The 25,119-nt window shown below is 37.6% G+C and overlaps 1 protein-coding gene across 17 annotated transcripts in view; it reads right to left on the bottom strand.

Annotated features, from left to right (window-relative positions):
- Positions 1–25,119, bottom strand: part of DENND1B (DENN domain containing 1B) — a 268,058-nt gene that overhangs the window by 57,497 nt on the left and 185,442 nt on the right. For all 17 annotated transcript variants that reach the window (XR_012123013.1, XR_012123012.1, XR_012123014.1 and 14 more), the window contains 2 exons: positions 24,709–24,834; positions 13,287–13,388 (listed from right to left, as the gene is read on the bottom strand). Coding sequence is in view for 14 of the 17 variants with exons in the window: in XM_037004680.2 (XP_036860575.2) it covers positions 13,287–13,388; positions 24,709–24,834 (228 nt within the window). In the remaining 3 variants the exon portion in view is untranslated. The remainder of the gene's footprint in view (positions 1–13,286; positions 13,389–24,708; positions 24,835–25,119) is intronic.

Raw genomic sequence — 25,119 nt, 5'->3', positions numbered from 1 at the left:
AGACACTCAAATTATACTACTGAATAGGAATGAATAAAAAATACTTAGCTAAGCATTTCTAAAAATTTAGTGTGCATACTTTGATGGTATTTCAGAAATAATATAGATTCCTGGTTTTAATCCAGGCCTCCTGAATCAGAAATTTTGAAGCTAAGGCTCAAAAACACATCTGTAGTAGACTTTCTAGGTAAATCTGAGGCAATGGCTTGAGACCACAATTAGGATACTGATTTAAATTAGTTAACAAAGATGCACACATTCTTTATGTTGATTAGCCATGTTCCCTTGGGCACACCTTCCTTGTGCCAGTCTCTGTATCTTCCCTACGTCACACTGTATTTTCATTCTTTTTCATGTTATGAAACATGTGCTTGATACAATTACCATTTCCCATCCATTCATGTCAAATGCTTCCCACTACTCCCAAACTGTTGAATCTTTAGTACTAGTGATGCATGTGTTGATCCTTAGCTACAGGTTACATATCATAAATAACTATCATGCTTCCTTTAAAAAAGATTAATAGGAAAATGTGGAAATTTATAAGAATTTATTATTTATGTTAAAAGCTTTCTAAAATCTTCCAAAATCTCTAGCTAACATGAAAGGAAAACATTTGGCTTCTGACCCACTCTTTTATCCAGTATCTTATTAAGTCCGAGAAAGTGGGTCAAAGCATCAAATACAGAGTGCTCAGGGTCTCACGGAGCTCCCCCTCCCACACACACTGTTGTGGGAGTTCAGGCTTAAATTATAGATGTAGCTTAATTTAAACAGTAACACTTAAATCCAGAGTTTTATCACAAAATGAGTACCATTATATTTAGTTAAAAAAATCTCTATCTACTAAAATTGTCAAAACACTTTCATGCCTATTCCTTATGAAGGAAGTCAGCAGTTTTTAATTTGATTTATTTAAAAATATTAAGTGTCTTTTAGATATTAGGATACAAAACACTTTAAAAATGATCCCTGTTTTTACAGAGTCTACAATTCAAGAAGGAGTTAAACAACTCAGTGAACATTATATGGGGTGCACATCTAAACTGCTAAAAGGAGAGGAATATATAGGAGACTGGGGGTGTCAATAAACCGGAAAGGCACATGTGAACTGGGTCTGAGAGGATGGCTGAGCTGGACAATGTAAAGGGAGAGAAAGTACCCAAACCACGGAAGAAGAAAAGAACAAGCACACATTCATTTATTCATCTATTCCTGGAGGGACAGTAAATCTGCATGGCTCCCCAGATGCCAATCCTGATTCTGTCACATACTAGCTACTATGTAAACACTCAGCCATTACTAATTTAGATTTATGACCTAAAAAGTGGCTGTAAAATGGTTATTGTGAAAATTAAACGAGATTAGATAAAACATTCAAACAGCACTTAGCATAAGTCAGTAGTCGAAAGTCTGATCTAATTACTGTCATTCATCTCCCACTATTTATTAAGCATCTATTACAATCCAAGTTCAGAAGCTTGAAGACATGAAACCATTTTCAAAGACCTCACAGAGACTGTTCAGAATGGCTGCAGAAAGGTATCTGGAGAAGTATGGGAGGAAAGATGGGCGAAGCGGAAGCCAGAGATGAAGGATTTTGTGTGCTAGGCCAGTGACTTGAACTTCATCCTAAATATAATGGGAAAGACAAGAAATGTGTTTTTCAGAAAGAACACTCTCCAAGCAGAATGGAGGACGGCTGAGAGGACCCACGGTTGGCCAGCCACCGAGGCTGGAGAGGACAGCACAGAGGTGCCTGGCACAGCACAGATATTCAGGCGATGACTGTGAGAGTGGACGGACAAACAGAACGTGTTCCAAGTAACTGAAAACAGGACAGTCAGCGGTGAGGGAGGACATCAGAGGGATGGATTACCCTGACACTGAACGAATGTGGAAACTCGTAACTGAGCAAAGTTCTAAGGGAACGGCGAGCATGCAAGGCAAGGGCGGGCTGGTGCCAGGGCTGACGTCTGAGCAGGCTGTGGAGGAATGACAGGAAGGACACTGATACCCGTGGTGTGGAACAGCATCTGCTAAACCTCGCTTTGTGAATGGTGTGCCTGAAGGAATATTCAGTGTGTCTGGACATTGTATCACGATCAGAAACCGGGCAAGGATTTCAAGCCCAGCGAGAGACCAAGCACCTTAGAGTGTGTGGTGACCTGAGAAAAGGGCAGAACCAGGTTAGAGACCCGAGTCTGCTCGGTCCCAGAGCCGACACCATCAGACAGCGGGGCTGGCATGTAACCAGGGGCACACGGTGGTGAGAGCAGGAGGCCAGGAGCTCTGTGGAAGAAGGGGATCTAATCGAAAACAATTTTCCTTGAAGATGAAGGGAGGAGGGGGATAATTTAACTAGCAGCTTATTTTAAATATTTTCACTTAAGATAAACACAGCTATACTGTGGTACAGAATGCACAGTATGTACAGATGTTTTAGAAAAATACAGAAGGTTTCATGAAATATTGTGCTTTTCGGGGGACTCCTCTGGCCACATTCTTCTTCTAAAAAATGGGTTTTCTTCTGCCACGTAGGTACTTTGTTTAATGGAAAATTTTGAGAAAGACACATTTATATTATGTAATGAAAGGTGGGAAGGCTTTTAGAGGAACATTAAAAGAGATTTTACGAATTTGAATGACCCTAACATTTTCCTCCCTGATAATAAATAACAATATTGTTAGAATATGGACAAGAATTATTTTGGAAAATAATGTATCTATTGTAATATATTTGAGCTTCTTCACTATTATACACATTTCTTATCACTAATGTAGGCTGCCAGCTAAAAGAGGACTTCTACTCAGTGAGACCCCTTAAGCTTGTAGCTATAGATGAGGCTCTTGGGTTAACATACTGAACTCAGTCATGATCGTTAGCATTGGAAGTGTTAACAAAATAAGTAAAAAAGACTTTAGTTCCCATGGCCTTAATAACAAACAAGACACACAAGAAATAAATTCCCTTATTGTGTTAGTGCAATATGAGATAAAGGAAAGAGACATAAAAATAATGGCTTAACTCCGTAAAGCTGCTTGCTAGAGAGATGGCGATGTCAGAGTTGAGGATTTAAGAAGCTGTTTCTGGGATTCTTTCCAAATCCATTATCTAAAGAGGAATTTATCCAAATGGAACCTACTGTCATCTGTCTAAGTTGTGTTTATTTCATGATATCAAGGAATGTTAGAGCTGAAAGGTAATGCAAACTTAGTGACCTGTCAGCCTAACTCGTTACAGATGTAGAAACCGAGGCCTAAAGAGGTTGTCAACTATCAATGAAAACACAGCCTATTATTGGCTAACTCAGAAACATTAAAGATATGTTTTTACATACTACTTCAATAATTTAAGCAATTCATAGTTTAAGTAATAATGATAAAGCCAACTACCAGAACAGCCCCAACTTGATGGTCCCTCCCAAGTGCCCCGCCCCCGAGGGAAGACCACAATCATTTCAGCTCATCCTTTCCTCATCTGTCTTTATAATTCACGTTTCCCTAAATAATACACTATTTCATTTTTCTTGCTGTTGAACATTACATAAAAGGACTCCTTACATTAATTCATTGATGGTTTGTTCCTTTCGTTTATTTCATTCACATCCCGTTTTGCTGTAGCTCACTCGCTCATTCATTTCCCTGCTGCACAGTATTCTACTGTATGAATGTTAACAATTCATTCATATTAATACTGACGAATATCTAAGATTACTGATGAATACCCAAGATAAGTATTTTGCTATTATAGCAATTTTGGTCAAAGATTTTTGGTGCACAATTTAGAGTGAAACTGGTGGACCATAAGCAATTTGCATGTTGACTTCAAACAGCAGTGCCAAAGCATTTTCTAACCAACTTGTGCCAACTTAGAGCCCCACGAACAGTTACATTTGGTCCTTGCTCATGCCTTTGCCACATGTTTGCTACTGTCAGGTTTTTAATATTGGGCCACTCTGGTGGTATGAGGTGGTATTTCTTTTTTTAAATTTTGGTATCATTAATATACAATCACATGAGCAACACTGTGATTTGAGGTGGTATTTCATTGTGGTTTTTATTTGATGTTTTCTGATTAAAATGAGGTTGAGTATCTTGTATATCTTTATTAGCCATTCATGTATCTTTATTTGCATGTGTTTATTCACATCTTTTGCACAATCAAGAAGGAATTTGTGGGTTTTTTTAGTATCCTAGATTCTAAATCTGTGGATGGTTCATAAATACTGTAAATATGGTATCTTGGGTGATCTAAAGTTCTTAATTTCAATGAAGTCAAATTTATTAAGCTCTTCTTTGTCTTAAGAAACTTGTCTCTATTGTCAAAGTAATGAAAATAATGTCAATTTGACGTCTTTCTTTCTAAATCCTGATACTTTTTCTTTTTTTGGCTAAATTATACATGCTAGGAATTCCTATGGTAATAGGTGCCATCTTTCTTGCTGGAAACTTTCAGTGTTTCAATGTTAAGCACAATGTTTGTTGAGAATCTTTAATCATCCATTTAAAAATTTTTTTATCATGAATTTTATGAAAATTTTTTGCATCTGTTGAGATGATCAAATGATTTTTCACCTATAAGTTAATGTGGTAAATTACAATTGTAGATTCTAATGTGCTAATGCCATTTAATGTCTAGGATAAATGCGACATGCTCATGAAGTGGTGTCCTTTTTATTATTGCTAGAAACTGCTGTAAGCATTTTGATTAATTTTTTCCATCTGTGACCATGAGTGAGCCCACCTTATAATGTCCTCTTCTCATGCTGTCTTAGGTTCTGGAATCAAGATTATCTTAGCCTTACAAATAAACTGAAGAGGATCTCCCTTCTGTCATAATCAATGTGGGAGTTTTTTGGATTCTGAATTGGGACCATCTGATTCTCAAATATGTGGAAGAACGTGCCTGTTTCATACAACAAGTATTTTTTAAATTTAATCCACATATTCATATTTTGCTCTTCCTTCCTCTTTGTATCTCAGACTGCCCACCCTGGATTTGAGAAAACTTTCTTTCTCCCTAAAGTACTCCCTTTAAGGATTTCATTGTGCTATTGGTCAGGGTTCGGCCAGAGAAGCAGAACCTGAAGAAGAGTTGACAGACAGAGAGACAAAAAGACACACATTTATGAGGGAGGAAAAAGATGGTGACAGAAGAAGTGAGGCAGAAACCTCCTCCCAAAACCATATGTAAAACAAAAATACAGCAAATACAACTAATCCTGAAAGAGCGACCCAAAGACTGCAGAAGGGACTGCCTACCTGTGGGGAAAAGAGAAGACCTCACAGAAAAGTGTAAAGTAGCAAAACCGTGATCCAGCAGGACCCAAGCCCTCCCCCCACCTCAGCTCACAGGCGGGAGGGAAGGGAAAAGGAGCAGGGATGGAGTAGAGACACAGGACTGCAAAACACCCAGCCCTGGAGATCTGCTCCAGGGGCACAAACCCACATTACATGGTGCTCTGGAGACCAGTGGGGTTGGAAAGCAAATAGGCAGGATACTCAGAGAGACTGAGATTCTAGCCGTGTGTGGAGAACAGGTATCCACAATTGGCCACTCTGGGACAAAAGAAAGACGGGCACTTTGAAAGGCCTCCCAACAGTGAGAGGGGCACTAAGAGGCAGAGATTACACAGAGCTCCCAGCTCAGGAGAAAGGACAGGTGGACAAAATTATCCTGGCACACTCAGCCTAGCATGCTGGGAATTTTCAGGAGCTTCAGACATTCCATCCCTGTGGCTGGCAGTGCAGAGCTGAGGCCCCCACTGCTGTATGCAGCCTGCCGCTCCTTCCTCCCAGCAGGCACTGGTCCACACAACTGCTGCCCCCACCATCGCTCCAGGTGCCAGGCAGATCCAGAGAGTAGGGCTTCTGGGTACTACAGGGCACTGCCAACACAAAGATATTATTCCACAGTAATCATTAGAAATATGAAAAGGCATAAACATTTTCTACAAACTAGAATCCAATAAACACCAGAAAGAGGGCTAAATGAACTTCTTGATAAAGATTTCAAAACAAAAATCACATAAACATGCTCATGAAGCTACAGAAAAATATTCAAGATCTCAGAGAAGACCTCAAAAAAAAAAGATAGAAACTATGAAAAATACAGTATCTGAAATGAAATGTACAATAGAGGGATTTAAAAGCAAATTAGATGAGGTAGAGGAGATGGTAAATGAAATACGAATTAGAGAAGAGAAAGACAAAGAAACTGAGGTACAGAGAGAAAAAGGATCTCTAGGAATGAAAGAATAAAAAGAGAGCCGTGTGACCAATCAAAATGGAACAGTATTTGTACTATAGGGGTACCAGAAGAAGAAGAGAGAGAAAAAAGGACAGGAAGTCTCTTTGAGGAAATAATTGCTGAAAACTTCTGGGGAATGAAATAGTCTCTCAGGTCACGGAAGTGCAGAGGTCTCCCAACACAAGGGACCCTAGGAAGACAACACCAAGACATATAGTAAATAAAATGGCAAAGATCAAGGACAAGGAGAGAGTGCTGAGAGCAGCCAGAGAGAGAAAAAAGATCAAGTATAAAGGATAGCCCATCAGGCTATCAGCAGACTTCTCAGCAGAAACCCTACAGGCCAGAAGGGACTGGCAATGATATATTTATGCAATAAAACAGAAGGGCTTCCAGTGAAGAATACTCTATCCCACAAGATGATCATTTAAATTTGAAGAGGAGATTAAACAATTTCCAGATAAGCAAAAGTTGAGGGAATTTCCCTCCCACAAACCATCTCTACAGTATATTTTGGAGGGACTGCTATAGAGGGATGTGCTCCTAAGGTTAAATAGCTGTGACCAGAGAAAATGAAACCACAGTGAAGGAAGTAGACTAATTAATTACTAAGCAAATAGAAAATTAAATCACCTATTTACAAAGTTAGTGAAGGGATACACACAGAGTTCAGAATATGACACTTAATATATAAAGAGTGGAGGAGGAGGGGGGAAGCTTTAGATTATGTTTAAAAAATGTAATAAGTGAGTTGAGACAGACTGGTAGACACTAAAGAAGCTTCCCTTGAACCTTTGGTAACCATGAATCTAAAGCCTGTAAGGGCAGTAAATATGTATCTTTCAGTAATCACCCTAAATGTAAATAGACTGAATGCACCAATCAAAAGACATAGAGTCACAGAAAGGATAAAAAATAAGACCCATCTATATGCTGCCTACAAAAGACTCACTTCAAACCCAAAGAAAATACACAGATGAAAAGTAAAGGGATGGAAAGACATATTTCATGGTAGGGAGAAAAAAGCAGGAGTTGCGGTACTTGTATCAGACACAATAGACTTCAAAACAAAGAAGTAACAAGAGACAAAGAAAGACATTACACAATGATAAAAAGGTCAGTCCAACAAGAGGATATAACCATTATAAATATCTATGCACTCAACACAGGAGCATCTACATATCTGAAACAAATACTAGCAGAATTAAAGAGGGAAACAGAATGCAATGCATTAGTTTTAAGAGACTTTAATACACCACTCACTCCAAAGGACAGATCAACCAGGCAGAAAATAAGTAAGGAGACAGAGACACTGAACAACACATTAGAACAGATGGACCTAACAGACATCTATAGAACATTCCACTCAAAAGCAGCAGGATACACATTATTCTCAAGTACACATGGAACATTTTCTAGAATAGATAACATACTAGGCCACAAAAAGAGCCTCAGTAAATTCAAAAAGATTGAAATTGTGCCAACCAGTTTCTAAGACCACAAAGGTATGAAACTAGAAATAAATTATACAAAGAAAACAAAAAAGCCCACAAACACATGTCAGCTTAACAATATGCTCTTAAATAATCAATGGATCAACGACCAAATTAAAACAGAGATGAAGCAATATATGGAGACAAATGAAAACAACAACTCAACACCCCAAAAAACCTGTGGGATGCAGCTTCTCTTAGAAGGCACTTCTAAGAGAAAATATATTGCAATACAGGCTTCCCTCAAGAAAGAAGAACAATCCAAAATGAAGTCTAAACTCACAATTAATAAAACTAGACAAAGAAGAACAAATGAGGCCCAAAGTCAGTAGAAGGAGGGACATAATAAAGATCAGAGCAGAAATAAATAAAATTGAGAGAGAATAAAACAATAGAAAGAATCAGTGAAACCAGGAGCTAGTTCTGAGAGAAAATAAATAAAACAGATAAACCCCTAGCCAAACTTATAAAGAAGAAAAGCGTGTACACACATAAACAGAATCAGAAATGAGAAAGAAAAAATCACTATGGACACCACAGAAATACAAAGCATTATTAAAAAATACTATGAAAAAATTACATGCCAACAAATTGGATAACCTAGAAGAAACAGACAACTTTCTAGAAAAATACAACCTTCCAAGACTGACTCAGGAAGAAACAGAAAATCTGAACAGACCAATTACCAGCAATGAAATTGAACTGGTAATCAAAAAACTACCTAAGAACAAAATCCCTGTACCAGATGGCTTCACTGCTGAATTTTATCAAACATTAAAGAAGAGCTAATACCCATCCTCCTTAAAGTTTCCAAAAAGTAGAAAAGGAAGGAATACTTCCAAACTCATTCTATGAGCCCAGCCTCACTCTAATATCAAACCAGCAAAGACACCACAAAAAAGAAAATTACAGACCAATACCCCTGATGAACATAGATGCAAAAATACTCAACAAAATATTTGCAAACCGAATTCAAAAAAAAACAGCAAAAAGATCATCCACTATGATCAAGTGGGATATATTCAAGGGATGCAAGGACGGTACAATATTCGAAGATAAATCAATACCATATACCACATCACAAAAAGGACAAAAATCACATGATCATCTCAATAGATGTTGAAAAGGCATTTGACAAAACTCAACATCCATTCATGATAAAAACTCTCATTTAAAATGGGTATAGAGGGCAAGTACCTCAACATAATAAAGGCCATATATGACAAACCCACGGCCAACATCATATTGAACAGTGAGAAGCTGAAAGCTTTTCCTCTAAGATCAGGAACAAGACAGGGATGCCCATTCTCACCACTTTTATTCAACATAGTACCTGAGGTCCTAGCCACAGCAATCAGACAACACAAAGAAATAAAAGGTATCCAGATTAGTAAGGAAGAAGTTAAACTGTCACTACTTGCAGATGACATGAAATTGTACATAAAAACCCTAAAGAATCACCAAAACTATTAGAACTAATAACTGAATTCAGCAAAGTTGCAGGATACAAAATTAATACACAGAAATCTGTTGTGTTCCTATACACTAACAACGAACTAGCAGAAAGAAAAATCAGGAAAACAACTCCATTTACAATTGCATCCAAAAGAATAAAATACCCAGGAATAAAACTAACAAAGGAGGTGAAAGACCTATACCCTGAAAAGTAAAGACACTCATGAGATAAATTAAAGAAGACACCAATAAATGGAAATACAATGGATAGGAAGAGTTAATATTGTCAAACGGCATCCTGCCTAAAGCAATCCACAGATTCAATGTAATCCCTATCAAAATATCAACAGCATTCTTCAACAAACTAAAACAATATTTCTGAAATTCATATGAAACCACAAAAGACCCCAAATAGCCAAAGCAATCCTGAGAAGAACAAAGCTGGGAGGATTATGCTCCCTGAGTTCAAACTGTACTACAAAGGCTACATTTATCAAAACAATTTGGTACTGACAAAGAAACAGACCCAAGGATCAATGGAACAGAATAGAGAGCCCATATATACACCCACGCATAGATTGCCAATTAATATACTATAAAGGAACCATGAATACACAATGGGGAAATGACAGCCTCTTCAACAACTGGTGTTGGCAAAACTGGACAGCTACATGTAAAAGAATGAAACTGGATTACTGTCTAACTCTGTACACAAAAGTAGACTGAAAATGGATCAAAGACCTGAATGTAAGTCATGAAACCATAAAACTCATAGAAGAAAACATAGGCAAAAATCTCTTGAATATGAACATGAGCAACTTTTTCTGAACACACCTCCTCAGGCAAGGGAAACAAAAGTGAAAATAAACAAATGAAACAACATCAAACTAAAAAGCTCTGTACAGCAAGACACCATCTGTGAGATGTGTCTGAGAACAAAAAGGCATCTTACAGTATGGGAGAATATATTTGTAACGACTTATCCAATAAGGGATTAACATCCAAAATATACAAAAAGCTCACAAGGCTCAATACCCAAGAAACAAATAACCTGATCAAAAAATGGGTAGAGGATCTGAACAGACACTTCTCCAAAGAAGAAATTCAGATGGCCAAAAGGCATGTGAAAAGATGCTCCACATTGCTAATCACCAGGGAAATGCAAATTAAAACCTCAATGAGGTATCACCTCACACCAGTTAGGATGGCCACAATCCAAAAGACAAGGAACAACAAATGCTGGCAAGAATATGGAGAAGGGGGAACCTTCCTACACTGTTGGTGGGAATGTAGATTAGTTAATTGTTGTGGAAAGCAAAATGGAGGTTCCTTAAGAAACTAAAAATAGAAATAGCATTTGACTCAGTAATTCCACTTTCAGGAATTTACCCAAAGAAAACAAGATCCCTGATTCAAAAAGACATACGCACCCCTATGTTTATCGCAGCACTATTTATAACATCCAAGATATGGAAGCAACCTAAGTGTCCATCAGTAGATGAATGGATAAAGAAGATGTGGTACACATGGAATAATATTCAGCCATAAGAAATAAACAAATCCTACAATTTGCAACAACATGGATGGAGCTAGAGGGTATTATGCTCAGTGAAATAAGTGAGGCGGAGAAAGACAAGTACCAAATGACTTCACTCATTTGAAGAGTATAACAACAAAGCAAAACTGAAGGAACAGAACAGCAGCAGACTCACAGACTCCAAGAAGGGACTAGTGGTTACCAAAGGGGAGGGGTGGAGAGGGAGGGAGAAGGGGATTAAGGGGCACTATAATTAGCACACACAATATAGGTAGGTCAGGGGAAGGCGGTACAGCCTGGAGAAGACAAGTAGTGACTCTATAGCATCTCACTACGCTGAGGGACAGTGACTGCAAGGGGGGCTGAGGACTTGATAATATGGGTGAATGTTGAAGCCACAATGTTGTTCATGGGAAACCTTCATAAGATTGTATATCGATGATACTTAAAGTTTTAAAAAAAAGACACACATTTATAAATTTATTACAAGGAACTGGCTTACATGATTATGGGGGCTGGCTAGGCCAGTCTGAAATCCATAGGACTGACTGGTGGTCAGGAAGAAAAGTTGTGGGCAGGCCGCACCCACAGGCAGGTGCTGAGGCTGGCGACCGCACGTGGAATTTCTTCTCTTCCCCAGGGAAACCTCAGTCGTTTTTACAAGGACCTCCAACTGACTCAGACAGGCCTACCCAGATTATCTAGGGTAATCTGGGATGATCTTCCTTATTAAAACTCAAATGATTAGTAGGAGTTTTAATTACATATGTAAAAACAACTAGATTCGCTTTTGATTGAATAACCTCACCAAGCAGACTCATTGATAAAGCGAACACAAGGGCAAACTCAGCGTTTCATGGGCAATGTTCCCATGTTGCTGTTTTAATTAAGAGGTACTTTCACTGGCACAGAACTCTAGGTATTTCTCCTCAACACACAGACTATCTGGCAGTACCCTCTCGATTCCATTATTGCTCATGTGAAGTTAGCTGTCAGTACATGGCTCCTTTTAAGGTAACCTATCTTTTCTCATTATTTAAAAAACCTTCCCTCTTTGATGTTTTAGAGCTGCATATAAACATCGAATAAAGAGGGAAGGTTTTATTCAACAATAGAAACTCCTTAACAGGAATCTTTAATTCTTTTCAGGGCTCTCTTCAAGGACCACTTGCTTAAGGGTCATAACATGATAACAAGTTCAAGAATACGGCCAGGTGGCTCATGTAAGACTATCCAAGTTGTCCGTATGTGGGATTCTAGTTTGACGGACTAATTTTCATATTTTACATTTAGTCTTTTTGACCAAGTTATGCTTTAAAAAATCCTGCACAGACTTGTATGTTGTTAATGTAATTCCCCTAAGAATGAGGCAGACACTCCAATTTCCTGAGCCTCTACACTATAACACATAATGCTGACATATACACACATTAATTCACGTAAACTCTGCTGTGACCCCATGAGGTAGATGGGGATACTTCTGTTTTAAAGCAAAAGAAACAATTATGAACAAATGAACAAACAGCTTTAAGTGACGAAGCCAAGACTAAACCCAACTCCACCTGACTCCTGAAAAATACATGCTTTTTGTAACTACATTAAAATATTTTACTGCATCTGAACTTTATCTAACAATAAGACTCTACTTACAGAGTCTTATGGTTAAAGGGAATTAATAAATTAGATATTCTACCCATTCCATCCTTGACCCCTACATAATTTGATCTTCACAACTCAGTTTTGACAATGGGATACAATTGAGTGTATACAAATACAAAGAGTGCTAATACCTAACTCAACACGCATGCACTGGAAGACTCGGTTGGGACTGAACTGCTATATACTTCAGCACTTATAAAGACTATCACTTGAGCCTCGTCACAACCTTAAGAAGAAATTCAGTCTATACTGGCGCTCTCCAGGAACAAAGAGCTCCAAAGGTAACCCACTTCAGTTTTGGAAATTCACAAGACATCTCTGATCTTGAAACACACCAAACCTGGTTCTGTTCCTTAAGGCTGTGTACTGGGTACATCTAACCCTTTCTTTAAGGTAAACCTTCACATATTGGAAGGCAGTTATATCCCCTACAGGGTATTTTCTAACTCTGATTATTCTTTAAAACTTCCTCAGAATACTCAGCATATAGATAAAGGTATTAGATTTGTCACCATCAAATTAAATTACTTACCAAATTGGAAGGTTATTTTGAGTTATATAGTTTTTCCTTCCCAACAGTCCAAAGGTACTTCTATTAGACTGTCAGCTTCTTAAGGGTATTACTGAGTTTTTACTCATGTTTATATTCTGGCCCTGAGCACAGTTTATAGCACACTGTAGATCCTCATTAAATGCTGAATTCATATAACTAACGTGACACTTAAGATTATCAAGTGTTAAGAACTTAATTTAAATCAGATAAACAGAAACTCAAGCCCAAATTAAGGGACTTTTTGTAATCACACAGATGGAATGAGAAAACCAGTAACACATTTTTGTCACATGTCTGGAAGCCAAGTTCCAAAAGGCAGGCGGGGTCCACTCTCACCTGCTTAAAAAGCTGGAGGTTGACTGCAGTCTCCAAGAACTGTCTCATCAGACTGGAGCGGTGCTTTACAAAACTCTCCTCACAGAAGGTGACAGGCTCGCCCTAGATAGAAATACAAACATTTTTTAGGGTATCAACAGAAAGAGAGAACCAGTCTCTCTAAAGAGGCACAAGAGCCACAGAGGAAGTGTAGGACAGTTCAACGTCAAGGGGCTCAAAGTCCAGGAGGAGTCAAACAGACCCTTAAAAGTAATAGCTGGACTTCAAGTCAGTAGAAATACTCCACCAACAAGCCCCTGCTAGGACTTCCTGACCAAGGGTCCCATGGCCTCTAAAAATTGCTCAATTGCTTTCCCTAAAAGTAAGAACAAATCCCCTGTAAACAAAGATTTCATATCATTAGATTGAAGTATGAGTATTAAAAACAACATGCATATCTGAAAAAGCCCAACAATTATATTTTCATCCTGATTAGAAAACATTCTTATATAAAAATTGCTGCATGATTTTTGCCATTTACATTATGATTAATTTCTTTTTAAATTAATTAACAGGTCTATAGTCACATTCTTGTCATCCCTGCAAATAAAATTCTGATTGGATGCTCTCTGGCGTAAGTCTCACCTGGCATCTGTCTTAATTTATCCTATTTGCAAAATAATCATAAATCTGAAAGTGTCTTATGGCAGCTTATGCTCCACCAGATGCTCCTCCCCCAAACTGGTGAGAACTTAAATTCTGAACATAGATTCCACTCACTCTATTGATTACCATGCATGACCTGAGAAAATCATCTCTCACTGGCTTCTCTTTACCCCCCTGCTGTTTCTCTCAACAGCCTAAATAGTCCCCTTGCCCATTCAATACATATAAAGGTAAGTGACTGAAATTTATGATCAAAATGAAAATGGATTAGTGACAATGATTTATTCATTATAATGGATCTTGTAGCATCTTTATGTTGCAAAAAGAAGGAAAAAGTGAGCCTATTCACCTTCTAATAGAACTTTAAAAAATTTTTAATTATAATTTAAAGAAAGACCAAATGCCTTGATTACAGGTACTTTTAAGTAAAGTTGTGAAAATTGGTTCTTGCATGAATAAAATAACAAGACAGTCTGTATAATCCAACTTTTACCACTGCCTCGTGGGAGTTAACAACACTACATACCACACTATTTCGTACAGTAGCCATTAGTCACATGTAGCTATTTAAGTTAAAATACACTAAAATTAAATAAAATTAAAAATTCAGTTCCTCAGTCGTACTAGCCACATTTGAAATACTCAGGAGCCACAAGTGAGAAGTGGTCACTGTATTAGCACATATATGGAGCATTTCCTTTATCACAAAAAGTCTTCTTGGATGGCACTGCTATAAAAGGAAGAAAATAAAATTTAAACAAATGATTAGAGAAGACAACTCAATAATTGCTGTCACCTATCATCAGCCAGTGATCCATCAAAGTGACATCATACATTTTTACACTGTTGACATTCTTAAGTGTTATACATAATTTTTAAATATGTATTTTAAAAATTGGATTAATTTACATAAATGTATTTTGGATAATCAAAAACACTCTGTATTTCCACTATCACAGAACTTAGAATCTAACAGTGAAGGGACACAATAAACTGGCCATCTTGTTAAAGATTAAGGTCCATTGTTTCTGTATCCCTTTCATTAACACCACATCTAGTTACACTGGGAGCCCAATAAATGTTTAAAAGTAAGTGAAACAGCAAGCTAAGCCTTGCTCTGTAAGACATCTTTTCAAAAGTAAATACAAAGTTTAAAAATAAAATCTTGCCTCTAATGACAGCTCCAGCTACTCACTGCTATTGCAAAGTGATCAATGCTATTGTTTTTATGTGGATTTTCCCCCTAACATGTGAGATGTATGTTATTACTGTCTAGATATGTCTACAAGTTGCCATTAACATTGCAGAAGTCTTCAAGTATGAAGTTCTATCACCAACTGAAATAGTCTTCAATTCAAAAATAAAGTTCTGTATCTCCGATGAAAAGTTTAGACTTCCCAGGTTACAAGCAAGCACTGTGTGGACTGGCATGGAAGGCAGGAGGAAGGAGAGCCTCCGGTGGGGAAAGTGGATGAGAACAAAGTCCACCTGTGCTGGCCAAGAGCCGGGCGCGACTTAGTCATCAGCCTGTGGGAGTTATGAGGGAAGAACTCTGTCCTGATTAATTTTTCAGCCATTGCTTTCAGTCTTTCAAGAGCAAGTTCAGATTTGCTGTCTGTCCATCCATTTTAATACCAATCATGGTGAAAGCCTTGAACAGAACCTTCAACTGATTAACACAGTCTGTTTATGAAGAATCTTTGATAACATCTGTGACAAAGACCTGACACATCAGAATTTTCTCCTGGGGAAAGAAAATTAAGTCTTGATTAACAATGCTCTAAAGCCTTATGCATTAATACACAGGAGTCTCAATTACTGTCATTCTCGCTGGTGCATGCTAAGAATCACGTTATCAATGACTCCTCAGTATGAGTTCTTTTAAGTCCAAGGCAAGTTGAGTGGCATGATAAGACAGAACTCTGCTTAGGATCTTCTGATTTTTTTTAAAGATCTGATTAAAAAACAGTATTAGTACTGAGTGGTTTTTCAAAAAATTTCTTGTTCTAAGTCAGTGACTATATCCAGTGTTGCCCAGTAAACTCCCAGTTTATGCCTACAGTATAGCATGAAAGATTTCTTTCAGAAGCCTCTGTGGCTTCATAGAGGAAATGTGAGCTGCTTTTGGAACTAATGGAGGCTTTATGAAACAAAGACGGAAAAGGTAGTCTTGAGAGGGGACAGACACGGACCAAAAATGGTTGTGTGTTCGGAGTGGGTATAAATTAGAGAAAGCACCAGAGGGAGAAGAGACGTATGGCTCCGAGTCATACTGAAGAAGGGCCTAGATTCTATTCTCAAGTGTTGGTGATTTTTCTTGAAGGCATCAAGAATCTCACAGATATATCTGCTCAATGAAGTGACAAGATGCATGTTTTAGAATGGAGAGCTAACAAGCAAGATGGAACAGTGGAAACGGGCAGGTTGATGAATAGTGCAATTAAATCAAGCAGGAAAGGATGAATTAGGCTTCAGAAAGGAAAAAACAGTAATGACTAATACTAGGCTAACATTTATAGGGCACTTATTACTATTCCTAATAGTAATAACAACATTAATGCTTACACAGTATTGATTATGTGCCAGGCACTCTCTTGAATACTTCTTTGTACATATTAACTCATATAACCTTCAAACTTATTGTCATACTTACATGTAAACTAAAACATGGAACAGGGTTAAGTAACTTCCTCAAGACTACACAGCATCTAAGTGGTAGAGGCAGGATTCAAACTCAGTCTATGCTCTCAAACTACAAATCATGCCATTTCTGAGTATCCAAGACTATGTGAATATTTTATTTGTTCCTTAGTTCCAAGAGTACAGTGGGCTTTGACGATTATTTCATTTTAAGGATGAGGAAGCTGAGGGTCCGAGAATGTAAGTGGATTAAACTGGGTTGCGAGGGTGTGAAGTTCATGAGGTCAACCACACGGCCAAACGTTCCATGGCAAAGTCAGCCGAGGCAGGGCAGGGCCTCTCAAGGCGCGGTCCAGGGACTCAGGCCTTTCACAGGATGGGCGACATCAAGACTGTTGCATAATGATGCTAAGATGGTGTTTGCCCTTTGCACTTTGACTTTCTCGTGAGAACTGTGTTTTACCAGAGGCTACATGACTTGAATATTGTGACAGACTGGAAGCAGAATCAAATACAAGAACACAGCCAACTTCTTTTAAAGCAGTTATTCAAGAAATTTGAAAAAATATAGAAAAATCTATTCTTCTAAAATTTTTGTTTAGAAATTTTTGTTTTTCATAAAACTATGTTTTATGCTTATCTGTAGTAGGTCTGTAATTTTTGAATACATTAATATACATTTAAAGTATTTTCAGTGTCTAATATGGTGAGCAGTGATAGATATACTGACATCAACAGAAGTTATTTGATATCCGTGATTAATTTAAGAGTGTGAAGACATTCGGACACCGAAGGTTCAGAACCACTGATACACAGGAACAACACAAACAGGAGTCAAAGATGACCCAGATTTCTAGTATGAGGATCAGAAGATTTCATTTATTAAAGATCAGAAATACAGAAAGAAAACCAGGTTTAAGAGGAAGTTGATAAAATCAATTTTCACATGCGTTTTATGACAGATTCTAAGCCGAGCCTGAGACAGGGATTCTTGTTTGAGTGATGGTTCAGTGGAGAATGCTCAGAAACAGGTATTAAAGGAAAGAGGAGAGGGCAGGGGAAAAAAGCCGGGCAAGCATGCGGTTCCAGTGGAGGTCAGCGTCGGCCTGAGGAGAAGCCCTAAGTGCACGGCAGAGGTGGCCCCACCTTGAGGCGAGGAGGCCAGTTTCCTGTACCTGATCACTGGGCAGTACTAGAGATGGTCTGGTGGGAGGAGTGGCAGGTGCCTGGCAAGGTGCTTCCCATTTTGCCAAGGGCAATTCTTCTCTAAAAAAGGGCACGAGCCAGGACACGGATCTGGGCAGGGCAGGCCCCAGCAGTGCCCACGCAGCACAGCAGAGGCACGCAGGCACGGCAGGGCACACGGAGATGGGCAGCACAGCGCTGGAGATGCAGTGGGTGAGACCTGTGGTTTAATGTATGTTGGGAATTATCTGCAGAGAGCTAAGTATTAAAGTTAAGCTGATCACCTTACTTATGGAAAAAGATTTATGCAACTAAGAAATACTCATTTGTAATTCAATTTTTAAAAGTTATATTGTTCACTGACAGAAAAAGTAAATAAATGTATAGCTTGTGGGGACACAGGATAATCTAGTAGAATCATAAAAAAGATGAAAAAGGAAAAGTCTTCACAGGAAAGTTCTGACGTGATGGTAAAGCAACGGAATCTTTTGCTCTGTGAACAGTGATGAGACAACAGAAAAAAATCAAGACCAAAATCATTTTGACAGAATATCATAGAAAGGGACACGAATGTAAGAAAAATGTATTTGTGTTAGGAATGACTTTATTACAGAGAAGGAAGCTGACTTTCCATAAAGGACCCATAAATATTACTTGTTGGTACATTTTTTAAGCATCGTGCCAGTCAAAAAAATATATTGAGAATGAATCAGCAGCATATTAGGCACTCTAGAATGAGACTTGCTAGGTAGTTTGTTACTTATTAATAGTAAAAATACCAAGTTCATTTGTGATTTAACTTTTACAACATAAATCAGAGCAGATTCAAGATTATCCATAATGTCACACTTAGTCACTTGTATAATGACTAATAAGTAGGAAGAGAAAGGCACCATTAGAGTCACTGGGCTAGAAACTGCATGTCACTTGTCCCAGCTACATCTAAGTGAGACCCATCAACTAGCTGCGGCAGATAAATGACTTAGAACTGCCCTGCAGTGGCATTAGCCTGGCCCATAGGGCACATGATTCACCTCACAGAGCCCTGGATTATCTTCAGCAGAAAGAAGAAAATTCTCCCTCTGAATATCCAGAGCCTTTTGCACCTTTCTTTCAGCATTTACTTTCTGCATCATATTAAAAGTTGTTTTTATATATTTTATCTGTGCATTCTTGAGGTCCGAGACTAAATCCTTATACATCTTTGCTTTCCCTATAGCACCCAACATAGTACACCTTGCATTCTGAGTGTTCAATAAACATCCAGTTACTGTTTGACCTATTTTTACAGGATAATGAGAGCATAGGTAAGATATGGATGAGATGGGGCTGTTTTTCCTATTGTACTTTTATGTTTAGCTTCAGAGAAATTACCATTATCAATATATTTTGGTTTAGTTTGTTTTTAAGAATGAATACCTTTCCAGTTCTATATTGTCTTCTGGAATAGGAAATTTTACAAGAACAAGAAAATAGTTAAAACAGACTAGATCTTTATGCTTTAAGGATGTATATGACTTAGCAAGAGTTCGTACTGAAAATTAAGGAATCAGGTGAATTATAGTGCCCAAAAATGTAAATAAAAAACATTAACATAATACTCCATCCCTTAAGTGTGCTCAGCGTATCCTTAATGTGTGACGTCACTGTCATGTCAGGAGCATTAACAAATCAAGCACAAATGTCTGCATGACGATGGTATATTTAAGTTTTTAGATCTCTGAAAGACTCTGTTATCCGTTCTCTCATGGGAATATTCAAATATATTCAGGTTCTGACAGAAAATAATAAAAAAAGGTTTTTCAGGTTACACAGCATTTTTCTTCCACATGTCCCAATGCTATGGAAGGTACTGCAAGTCTCCTCAGAGTTTATTAACCATGATAACAATATAACAATATTTCTTGCATTGTTGAAAATAACTGAAGAGTCTCATATTCAAATCACAAATTTTAATCATTAATAACAAAATCTTCTCTGTATATATGAATTTATCCTGAAGTTATTAGATCTGTTTTGAAGAATTATAGCTGTCAATGTTCAATTTGCCTACGATTCAGCAAGTTAACATGGGAAAAGAAATCGATTTTTCTAAATTAGGCACAGTTGTTCTAGCACTTTGGTTAAATGTGAACACTTAAAAAGATTACTAGATTGATGTATTAATTTTATACATACTACAGAAAAATATATTTTTTTCTCCCCACAATTTAAGGAAAAACACTCTTCTTATAAACATACTACCAGGGATATAAAGATGGAGACATTACTAGCCAAGTCCCTTGTTCTACCTGTCCCACAGTAGTTGTGCAGATTATTTCTGCTAAAGCAATAAAGCAGAATTCCCTGTTAGTTAAAAGACACAGGAGCAGAAAGTGCCATAAAAGAAACCATATTCTATCAGAAAGCCAAATGCATAAGAAAAATTTCTTTGGTAGCAAACATCTCTGAAGTCAAAAGGTGCACACTTAAGTTCTGATAATGACGCGAATGGAAGCCTGAAATGTTTTAGCGGCCACGAAGCCGCAACGGGAGAGTGAGTGTATTTCTCTACTTGGCTTTTCAAATCTCTAACAACTTGACGGTTACAAATGTGTCAAGTAGAAGCATTAAAGCAAAGATTAAGTGAACGGTCACTTAGAATTATCAATGCCAACCAGTCCTGTGCTTAAATTGCTTGAGTTTAATCACAAAATGTAACATTATTTACTGATAAAGTTTAGAGGAATATAATCCAAAAAATGTCTGGAGGACGACTCTACCAACTTACTAAGCAGAGGTCCAGATTACTAACCAATCATTATTTTAAAAAGGAATTTGCTTTTCATCCATTAGCAAGACTCACAGCAGCTCAGAAAGACTTGAGTGACTGAAACAAATGACAGCACCTTAAGTATTCAAAGGGGGAGATTTGAGTGTTACCTCTATGCTCTCAGACAGGATAACCAAGCATATGCCTTTGAATATAATAAGTAATATTTTAACTCAGGCAAACACTTCTTTAGCATTAGCTGTTGGTCAAAAATTTGACTTTTATTATTAATACCTCATGACACAAATGATACACAGAGGAATAACTGATGACCCTTTATTGGTATTAAATGTAATCATTTAGAAGTATTCTCTAACTTATGACAGACGTTTTCTTCTTGAGGGATCAGAGGATAGTTTCATTATTTTAAAGGGATTTTCCTTACCAAATATATTATTTCTAAACTGTCACTTTTAATAATAACAGCAGATACAGAGAGCGCTGACTATATGCCAGGCACTATTCCAAGTAACTTACATTATGAACTCCTTTTATCCTCTAACAACCCAAGAAATATTATGCCTTTTTAACACACGAGAGAAGAGCGCTAGGAGGTGAGTCTGCCAAGTGCCATACAAACTACTCAGCAGCCGCGGAACGAGTTAGGCGAGGAGCGCAAACGCAGGCAGTCTGTCTGGAGTTTGTGCTCTTAACACTTTTCTTTAGTTTGTTTAGCATATTAGTTTGATCTCCTGTTTTCTAATTTTTTTAAAGCAGCCAACCTGCTTGGTGGCTAAAATCCAAATGGCGCAAAATATCCACTATCTTATTTAAATCATTTTCTAACAGGTTTAAGGAGTTTTACATTTTTCTCTGTTAATAAGAGCAGATACAAATCTGTCAGTCACGCCTTGTATCATTTAGAGAGTGTAAATCAGCCCCTATAAGAAAAGTAACACCATATTAGGAGTTGTCTCTCAGACAGTCTAAGTGCTTCATCTATACACTAAGTTATTTTTTGCTGCATTTGGCCTACGTATTTAGTTCTTGCGTTTGAAAATGAATATTCAAACCATCCCAAGGGCTTTCCCTCCAGAGCCGCATCCAGCTGGTTCCCCAGGACTGGGGAAGACAAGGGGGAGGAAGAGGCCGTTTGAGAGGGGCAGTCACCCCAGGCAGACACCCGTGAATGGGAACACACCACACACATAACAAATTATACCCCCAATTTATATACATGCTATGAGATGCTCCTTTTGAGAAAACTTGTAAAAGCTTGAACCATGTATTCAGTTTTTCCATAGGTGTGTATTAAATACCTTCCATGTATCTTCATTTAGAAGAAATGTAAGTTGAGGAAATTTATCTCAAGGAGGGTATGATGTAACGATGAAGTCAGACAGAACAGAAGCACCCCCACTGAAGCAAGAGCGACGTAGTGGGAAGAACAGACTAAGAGGCAGCCCCTTATTTACTAGCTGGGGAACTTTAGGGACGTTATTTAAACTCTATGAAGATCATTTTTCTCACCTTTAAAATGAAAAGGGCAACATTTTGAAGTTTGGGAAGATTAAATAACTTTACCTAAAGGGCCTCCTATCAATGCCTGGTACCCAGTGGGTGCTCAGTGGTCAGTTATTATTTTAATAGCAATTAATAAACATGAGTGTAGAAAAACAGTGAAAGAACTATAATGTAAAAAAGGAGAGAAAAATGCGTTAAAGAAAAAAAAGTATGATCAATTCCTACAAAGAGAAGGTGAGCATGAGCTATAGCCTCAAGGACCAGGAAGGAGCGGGGCGGCCATTAAAGGTGAAGAAGGTCAAGCCCTGACGGGAAGACAGGTGTCAGAAAGGCCTGGAAGCCTCAGAAGCTGGGGAACTGGGCGCCTCAAGAAGTCGCTGAACTGACGCCAGGGTTTAGGAAAGAGGCAGAGGAAGACAGACGGCCTGCCCGTCGAGAGGGCCCTGCACGCCAGGTGACAGGGAGGGCCCCGGGGGGCTCAGGCCTCATCTACAGGTTTTGTTAGGTGGAAGGGAAATAATGGCTCGTTTTTATGTGTATAAACTATCGTGAAGCTTTAAAAAGTAGTACCTAAAGAATTCATGTCCATTTAAAGCTACTTAGTAATTTCTCCCTTTCCAATTGTACTCGAATAGCTAAAAGATAAAACTGAAATATATTTATGAAGAGACAAAACCACAAAGTAATTTAACTTACAAACTCAGCTCTTTTTTTTATATCAGTCAGCAAATATATCAAAGATATATGCCTGTTACATAAGTGTCCCCAAAGAGTTCATAAAATAAAAAGTAAATGTACTTTTAATAAATTAGAATACAGGGTAATCTGTAAATATAATGCCTCAAACAAATGTATTTTATACACAATAAAGAAATATAACATTTTCCTTAAAAACTATTTCTTTTGAAAATAAATTTTTTAAATTGTCCAAATACACTTCAGTATTTTTTTTTAATTCGGCTTCTATTCATTTCAAGACTGAGTTAAAAGAAAAACATAAAGGAGCACAGAATGAAACACCACCCAGGCCCCCAGGGAGCCGGAAGCAAAACAGAAGGAGAAAAGTCAGTCACGAAAAGGAAGCGCAGACAGCCTGATACGTTTTAGTAAGATTTGATCAGTAATCTGGGAAAATACTCTATGATGGCACTACAGTGGGAATTTGCCTTTCAAAATATTAGCAAGAACAGTCAGTCACTGAAATCTTGTACCCCAATCTGTTCAACTGATAATTTAAATCATTTAAGAAAGTTTTCTCTTCAATTCACTTCCCTCAAATCTGAATGAAATTTTTTACAAATTTAAAAGGAAAATGAAAAGAAAAATGTAGCTTATAAAGATTAGTTGAGTACTTAAATGTGGCAAAATTCAGGTGAAGTGGAACTTTTGGCTTTTCCCCTATGAACTTGAAATCAATCCCTTTAAAAAAAAATTTAACAACTAAAATTAATCATTAATTTTGTCTTTGAAACTCATTTTTGTTTTAACTGATGTTCAATAATTTGAGTATGAATATACTTACTGTAGTATGAATGACTGGTTTTCAGTCTTTTAAAGAATGAGACCCTCTAACTGTTAATAATTTTTTAAGATTCCTCATGTCAGATATGCATATATGTACGAGTTCTATGATGCTTTCTACTGATGCAGAAATATACACAGTATTTCTAAAAGATTAGCATGCAAATTAGACATATGTATCTATACAGCTGATCTGCCTATACATTTAAGGACTCGTACTAATAACTCAGTAACTCCTCAGAAGTATAAGAACCACAGGATGCGAACCACTGACTTGGAGTTGATTTAGAAAGGACGTTTATTAGAGCTTCCTAATTTATGACAGGGTTTACACACCTGAAAGATAGACAGGGATGGTACAGAAATTCTCATTTTACAAAGAAAGATAGACGTCTAGAGACACTAAGGGAAGAGGTCATGGTAACACAGCTTAATAATGGCAGGACTTCCTATTAGATAGAAGGTCATATTACTTAATAATACTAACTCAATGTTTTTCATCCATTACAACTTACCTCACGATGGAAGGGCAGTGTAATGATTTTCATAAAATCAGACTAAACACTTAACCAATATTTCAGGGAGAGAAACAAATATATTTTGACATACCTTTTCGGACCATCTAAAAAGGTGAAATGGTGGCTACAATTCTATATAATAATCATTTTAAGGGTACCAAAGAGAAAAGAAATGACACTAGCTAGGATATGCTAAACAGAGAAGCCCACTTAGAAAAGTGTTATGTATTAGGAAGACAGTATACAAATATCACAGAATTTTCAAGTTCTAATATTTTAAAACTTTCATTTTGTACCTGTCACTTCTAAACACATTAATAAACAAAATGCTAAATTCTTAATGATCTTAATATGTGTGGTAGTTAATTTAAAATGCACTAATACAACTCATTAATTAATTAAGAGATAAGTACTCAAATTTTAGAACAAAAAAGCTGATAATGCAAAAGAATGTGGGAAATATTAACTAAAGGCTGCTAAAAGAACCAAAACCAAAAGTCAAGAAACTGGAGAGGGGACACAGTGTAGAAGACCTTTATGATACTTTTTTAAGGTGTGATAAAATGTTTCTTTTTCTGCCCCATTCCAAAGAAACATAAAAAAGCAAATCAAAATAGCGATGAAATGAAGCGCTTACAGGTTTGTATCTCAGGGCATCTCTGTAGGACCCAAACAAAGCGGCCTGCGCCCTAAGAAAGGCCCTAGCCACTCCGTCCCCAGTAGCGGTGGCCTGCTTCTTCAGTTTGCTTTTCAGGGCCGAGACCTGCAGGACAGAGAGGAACAGTTAAATTAACACCTCAGAAATTGGTGCAGCGAGGTACGAACCCGATCAGCAGGCAGACCACAGAGCCGGCAGGTCAGCCAAAAACCCATCCTCCTCCCTGACAGCTTATCTTCGTAACTGCGGAGAGCACCTGCTGGTCTGCTAATTGAAACGAAAGCAGGAGCTGATAGTAAGGTGCTAATGCAAATTGGTTTATGCTCTTTTTTTCCCAAGGCCTCTTGACATAAATAGCTTTAATTATTTTACAGTAAACTGCTTGTGAGC

This window comes from Manis javanica, chromosome 11 (genome assembly GCF_040802235.1).
Source record: "Manis javanica isolate MJ-LG chromosome 11, MJ_LKY, whole genome shotgun sequence".
NCBI lineage: Eukaryota > Metazoa > Chordata > Mammalia > Pholidota > Manidae > Manis > Manis javanica.
This window is presented reverse-complemented; position numbering and strand designations above follow the sequence as displayed.